At 39.0% G+C, this 7,027-nt stretch overlaps 1 protein-coding gene across 2 annotated transcripts; it reads right to left on the bottom strand.

The window, feature by feature from the left end:
* Nucleotides 1-3,578: 3,578 nt before the first annotated feature.
* On the bottom strand, nt 3,579-6,792 carry LOC122980029 (E3 ubiquitin-protein ligase TRIM35-like). 2 transcript variants are annotated; one of them, XM_044347703.1, is made up of 2 exons: nt 6,114-6,792; nt 3,579-5,173 (listed from the first exon to the last, which is right to left on the bottom strand). In XM_044347703.1, exon 2 carries the CDS (start codon nt 5,154-5,156, stop codon nt 3,762-3,764), a length of 1,395 nt encoding a protein of 464 aa, XP_044203638.1. In that variant the 5' UTR covers nt 5,157-5,173; nt 6,114-6,792; the 3' UTR covers nt 3,579-3,761. The 2 variants fall into 2 exon arrangements, with proteins under 2 accessions (XP_044203638.1, XP_044203637.1); XM_044347702.1 differs by lacking the exon at nt 6,114-6,792 and adding an exon at nt 5,283-5,744.
* Between the last annotated feature and the right edge of the window lie 235 nt (nt 6,793-7,027).

Genomic DNA, 7,027 nt, shown 5'->3' on the forward strand with positions numbered 1-7,027 from the left:
CATAAATCCCATGACTTTGGCCAAATCTTACATTAAAAATCATATTTTAGTAGGAAATTTCGTGGCGAATCCATTGATACAGGTTTGAAAGTGGTCAGACTTATAGTTTAGACGTCAGAAGCCTCTGTTTGACACAAAGTTCATGCCCATAGATTGCCTCCCCATTGGTTTACATTGTAAGGGTGATGTGGTACTGCAACTTTCAGGGCTTATAAAATCCAAACCGTTCGAGTTATTACAAAGTTTGTAACAACTTTTTTCAGCATAGTGTCATAAGTCATCTATTAAAGGTTGAAGCCGATACCATTAACACCCTCAGAGGAGATAGCGTTTGTTTGGGGTCCAAAATCGGAGCAAAGTCTTACTTTGAAAGTCTGATTGTGGACTTCCTGTTGGATTTAGGTCAGGGGTGTCAGTGTATGATTTGTAGGTGAGACGAATAATTGAGTTTTGGTTTGATCTCTCTACGACATTCCTACGGGCCGTGGTGACGATTTTAGTTACATAGGTGGCGCTAGAGAGCACATTTTGGTATTGTAGGGTTTAATTTTTACATTTTATCAAATATTTCACCAGACCTGATGTGCGTGCCAAATTTGGTGAGTTTTTGAGCATGTTTAGGGGGTCAAATTTAGGGTTTAAGTGGCGTAAAAATAAAGAAAGAAAGAAAGGAACAAACAAACACATGAAAAACAACAGGGTCCTCGCCCTTAGTCCCTAATAATAAATAACCCAAGGACACTTTACCTACAGAATAACATGCAAACTGTTGATGAAAAAGCTTGGCTGAGAGGGATATCAAGATAAAAACAATGAAACTCACAAGCCCCGAATTTTATACTTGATTAGGTTTCTGATTCACCGTCTAGTTAAAATAGAGGATATGTGTGAATTATGATCAACAGAACAACCAAAAACAAGTTTAATTCATTCAAGTGTTTTCATGATCTGTTATTTCCCCCATTAACCTTTTATTATCAATAAAATGACATTCAGACAGAAGAAGAGAGTCTGTCAGTAAGAAACATTTATATTTTACATCTTTTATAGTCATTTCCATTCAGTCGGGTTTGTTACATCGTTTCCACTTTCCCTGAAACATTCAGTTCATCTCATTTCTCCTCGTTTCTTCTCTCTTTGCATTTTCTTCTTGTGTGTCTCGTTGCATCTTCAGTGGGAGCGACTGAGGAAAGGAAGGAAAAGATGCAAGTGAGGGAAACATGGATGAAATGAAGGGAATAGGGATGTATCCTGTTTCATGCAGCTTCCTCTCTATTTAGATTCGGCACATGACGGCACGTCGCTGCTTGTGCCGACCTGAATGATGATCATGTGTTGTACATAGTTTGGCAAATTTATTGTATCGATCTTGATTGTGTGAAATAAATATAATTGAGTTAATTAAATAACAAAGAATGTGTCTTGGCGTTTGCTCTCACAAACGCAACGTAGAAGAATAAAGAATAAAAATAGAGCAAAAAGTCATAATAAATAATGAAATACAAAAAATTATATTAAATTTAAATTCAAAGTCTATTTACAGAATAGAATTATAATAGTTGTGAAATGGGATATAAAACTTTAAATGAAATATGGACCGTGCTATGGAGGACGAAATGAAGTGTATGAAATATAAATTATAAGACATTATGATGTCTCGGTATCTGGGCTCTTTGGGACAATATTCAATAATAAAATTCAGTCGATGATATTTAATGCGTTCCCTTTGTGTGACTCAAAAGCAGAAGCACTCTGTGTGGTTTCATATGAAAGGATATAAGTGAGGCCAACTTACAGAGCTGCTAGAACGTCGTCGTTCAGACTGATTTCTGGTTCATTCTGTGATATCTCGCTACCCACCGCTTTTTGTCATCCATTTTTCATGAGCCGCCTGCACTCCGTCCCCCCGAGGGATTCCCCCCCGGGCGGCTTACGCAACCAGTTAGATTGTGTAGATCTGTGATTTGTTGATTGTTGCACTACTTTCTTGTTGTCTCACATCAACGTCGTGCCAACCACCTCGTTTTTTAACTAAATACTTTGCTTTGTGTTACGTCCTTCATCTGTTTTCTCCTTCTACTGAATCACCACACACAGCACAGTGCACTTATTATCACACTTAACACAAAAAGAGTCCAGTGACTTTAAACTACAGTGAACATATCTTTGAATTAAATTAAAGTTCTGTTTCAAACATTCAAAGTTTCAGCTGAAGTCATGATGTCACTTCCTGTCCAGCTCCTGTAACTCGACACAATCTCTCATTCAGTTTTTCTTTCATCGGCATACAGGAGACATTTAAACCTTTGCTATTTTAACAAAGTTAAACAACATTTTCATTGTACACACAGAAAAAACTACAGCTCCCATTAAAAGAACTACAAACGGAGCAGCGTGGGTACTTACATCCATAAAACTTCTTGACGCTTTCTCCTGCAGTCATTGTTGCTGTTTGTAGCTGTAATCTGAGCTGTGCAAAGACTTTATTACAGATATGATGTCTAGTAGAGGTGAGCCTGAATAGAAATACATTATTCAGCAAAGCACAAATAGTGGGTTTTATACAAATATAACCTGTTGTTCCTCTTCTCCTTTCCATAAAGTTAGGTTGTAAAAAATAGGCAATAAATGAAAAGTGCAAAGCAATAATCACCTTTGAAGTTCTTCCCTACATGTTACAGGCTGTGCTGTCTGTGTGTTATGGGTGTATAAATAGGTAGAGGTCTGTCTGCAATGAGGCGATGAGTAAAGTTTTATCTCAGTAGTCAGTCGTCTCTGATCTGAGACTCCAGTTAGAGACCCGATGTGGGGACCTACTTTGTAAGGTAGTTTATTCATGAACATTTATTGCAACACTTTAATTTTCTGAAATTAAAAGTGTAATAAAAACAAAAACAGAATTTTTAAGCCTCTTTCCACTTTTATTGGAATACAAATACAAATACAAATACAAATACAAATACAAATACTGGGATCTCTGCACATCCCTCATGTCACAGATTAGCATGAAAAAAACGTAAAGTACATTAAATTGATGAAGGAGATCTCATCCATAACGTAGGTAACTCCAGCGTGCTGTTTGTTTTATGATCCTTTGAAAACAGACTCGACAGAGAAAAACGTTTTGTAAATGAAAATAAGCCTCAGGAAAGAGATGTTATGCTGCTGCTCACTAACTTTGTCTCTGCTTTCTTTGTCTTTGGTGCTCTGCTGGACGTAAACACATCGTGAGTCAGTCTGATTGGACGTCATGTCTGCAATGCATTCTGGTTGTTGTAGGATTCCCCCCTAAGAACAGTATAAATAATCTACACATTTGTTCTTAGTTTTCTATAGTCAAAGGGCACCTAATTCAAAAATAATTGCACATTTCTACTACACAGCTGATCTAGTTTAAAGAAATCCTCATATTGACAGCGGTGAGTTTTTCCTTTAATGTTTGAAAACTATAATTTCAACATACAGTCATTGATTCTTGGCTGCTGGTCTTCATGGATCCACATCGACATCAGAAAACATTAAATACTATTGAAAATGATACAGTATCAATAAAAAACAAAAAATAAGGCTGAAGACACAAACTATAAAGATCAGAAAATAAAACAACTAAAACAACATGAACATATTTTGGAATAATGAGACAGCAGCAGGACAGAAGCTTCAGAGGTTAAATTCAGCGACTTTTCCCTTTAAGAAATAAATGACAGTAATTATAAGAACCATCATCATCATCATCATCATCATCATCATCATCATCGTCTCTAACTGCTCTGTTTCCCTGTCACAGAGACCTTCAGTGGGGAAATCTTCAGTGGGAGTTTATCACCAGTGTAAATGTATGGAAACAGTGTGTCAGTGAAAGTGTGTTTGAAGGTGTGTATGTGTTTGTTAGTATCAGGATCAGAGAACGACAGATTTCCTCTGTTCCAGTCCAGATTCACTCTGATCCTCTGGAGCTTCTTCTTCACTGGGAGAACAGTGTCTGGAGCTGATGGTGACCATGCTGAGTATTTACCTTCATAGAACCCTATTCTCCATAATCCAGACTGTATGAGTCCCTTCCTCTGGACAGACTCTGATAACACACCCAGTGTCCAGTTTGTATTGTCTCCAACCTCGACATCCCAGCTGTGCGTCCCTGAGTTAAAGCCCTCAGAGCCCAGAACAGAGTAGAAGTAGTTAAACCTCTCTGGATTATCAGGAAGCTGCTGGTTCTCTCCTAGTCTCACACTGGTCAGATCTTCAGACAGGATGAGTTCTGGAGCAGCAGTGTTTGGATCCAGAATGACAGGAGTGTAGGAGACCATCTCCTTCATGTTGTTCCAGATGTTGAAGGTCAGGTTGCCCAGGTGTTTGGCCTGGTCTATCAGAGCTCCTGAGGGCAGCTGTGGATCATCCAGCAGGGGGCAGCGCTGGACTCTTTCCACTGCAGCCTTGTAGTTGTGCAGGAATGAGACGTCTTCAGCTCTCAGCTCCTCCTCTGTGGCTCTGACTGTGTGTGAAAGAGCTGCTATCTCTCTGCTCAGAGCCTCCATCTTTTCCTTCATCATCTGACTCTTCTGCTCCTCTTCCTCCCTCAGAGCAGCCATCCTGGCCTCCTCTTCCTCTTCTAGAAACTGGTGAAGCTTCTTAAACTGCTCCTTAATCTGCCTCTCTGTGTGTCGGGCCTGGACCTTAATGTGTTCTGCTGTTTCATCAAACTTCACTTTAACTTCTTCACAAACCTTTAACTTCTTCTTTAAAGGCTCCAGAGTTTCCTCAAGTTTCTTCTTGTGTTGTCGTGCAGCTTCATCGACGGGTCTGAATCTGTGGTTGGTGTGTTTTTCTGAATCTCTGCAGATGTGACACACTGGCTGCTGATGGTCCAGACAGAAGAGTTTGAGTTTCTCAGAGTGCAGACTGCAGAGAGCCTCTGAAGCTCTCTGATCTCTGTCCTGTAAGAAGGACTCACACAGGTTCTTTAACACCAGGTTACAAGGTGGTTCATCCCTTGAAGATCTTCTCTTACAAACTGGACACTCACGTGTTTGTTTCTGTCTCCACCAGCTCTTCAGACAGTCTTTACAGAAGCTGTGGCTACATGACAGAACAACAGGATCTCTAAAGACGTCATGACAGACCGGACAGCGGAGATCCTCCTCTGATCTGGAAGACATTTTGTCTCCGAGTGAAGCTGAAAACACAGCAGACAGAAAGTACAGTCAGTCATGGCTCCCCTCCCTCCTCTACTAACCTCACTGACATTTACTTTCACTTTGACTCCAGTTTTTAGTCAAACTCACATTCAGTGTGTGGAGAGTCAGCAGGTTGAAGCAGCAGAGTTCTAGTTTTCACTTTTCTCTCGTGTAGCTGTTCTCACTCAGAGGAAGCTGTTAGTTTGGTCTGAAGGTGAATCTGATCGTCTGTTTTTCAGTCTGTGTGTCTCTTTAGAGACGAAGAATAAACTGTTTCCTGCTTTGTCTCAGATGAGTCAGCTGAGGGGCGGAGCTTTGTCAGACCTCTTCTAATAAATGCTGTTGCTTCACATGTAAAACAGAGTGTGTTTCATTTAAAAGTTCAAAGATACACCTACCAACTCCTCTAAAGATTAATGACTAACAGGTTTTATCTGATTCTATCTGTACAGTACAGAACAAGCTTTTATTGTGCAGGAACTTAAGGTTCACATAGCAGTGATGTAGGCAGAAACTGTATTTTGGGTGGGCCATCTTTTCCCAGAAAAACTGACTTATGAAAAGTTAGAAGAAGAAAAAAAGACAGTGTTTTACTGTCAATAACAGTAAAACACTGTCTATCAAACATGCTCAACCAACAGAGCATCAGATAATAAAGGCTGTACCCAACAGTACACACAAAAAGCCTCTTTTACAGCCTGTACAGACTAAAACAGAGTGTGTTTCATTTAAAAGTAAAACACAGCGGACGAGACGTTCAAACAGGAAGTCAGTTGTGTTTCCTGCTGTAGAAAGTTTCTCAGTCACTTTGACTCGTGTTTTTTCAGTCAGCAGCAGGTTGAAGTTGAACTATTTCACTACTTCAGGTCTTCAGTGCTTCCTGCTGTAACTGTCCTCTCTCAGTTTAAATCACAGCTTTGTAATGAAGGTAAATCTTACCGTCTGTCTGCCTCCTTCCAGTGAAGCTGAACAGTAAGAACCTGTTTCCTGCTTTGTGTCACATGATATCCTGTAAGAGGTGGAGCTTATTAAAGGAACAGATGATAAATATGATGAATATGATCCGTCGCGCTGCTTTGAGATCACATCATCATGTCAACATAACTTTCATGGGAAGAGCACAAAGAGAAGATGATGATGATGTGATGAAGCTCTGTCAGCTGTCTGCATCTCAAATGGAAAAAACTCATCTCCACTGTTATTCTACTGGTTTTTAAAGAGACATGAAAAACATGACAACACTGGTACCAACACAACTGTAGCACCACTAATAAAACCTCACAGTAACATGACATCAGCTATATATTAAACAAAAGCTGCTCAAAGATAAAAACAGTGAATCAAAGTGAAATACAAATAAACAAGAGAGCCAACAACAATAAATAAGATCAATAAAAAGCACTGATATGTTTTGGATATTTAAATTAAATGACTCTGAAAATGATCTAATGGGTTTCAGATCATTTCAAAAAGTAAACTGAGAAAAAACTTTGCAGCTGATTTCCTCAAACTTTACATTGTTATGGTTTTATATTCTTATTCAGTCCATCACAGATCTGTCAGAAGTCTGATGATATCTGTCGATATTAATAACAACAAATTCTGCCTCATGTAAGTGTTTTATTTCTTATACAATGATTTTTAAGGCCTGATTTGTTTCATACAAATATGTTAAAGTTATGTGTTGTTATGTGTTACAGAGATAAAGCTGAACTACTGACACAAGCAAAGTGCTGCCAACAGACTCCATAACCTGTTGTTCCTCTTCTCCTTTCACAAAGTCAGGCTGTAAAAAACAAACAATAAATGAAAAGTGCAAATCAATAATTATCTTTGAAGTTCTTCTACATGTT

Source organism: Thunnus albacares, chromosome 4 (genome assembly GCF_914725855.1).
Source record: "Thunnus albacares chromosome 4, fThuAlb1.1, whole genome shotgun sequence".
Lineage (NCBI taxonomy): Eukaryota > Metazoa > Chordata > Actinopteri > Scombriformes > Scombridae > Thunnus > Thunnus albacares.

What these genes read in the sequence shown, in the direction of transcription:
- LOC122980029 (XM_044347703.1), bottom strand. Translation starts at nt 5,156, where the DNA reads ATGTCTTCCAGATCAGAGGAGGATCTCCGCTGTCCGGTCTGTCATGAC.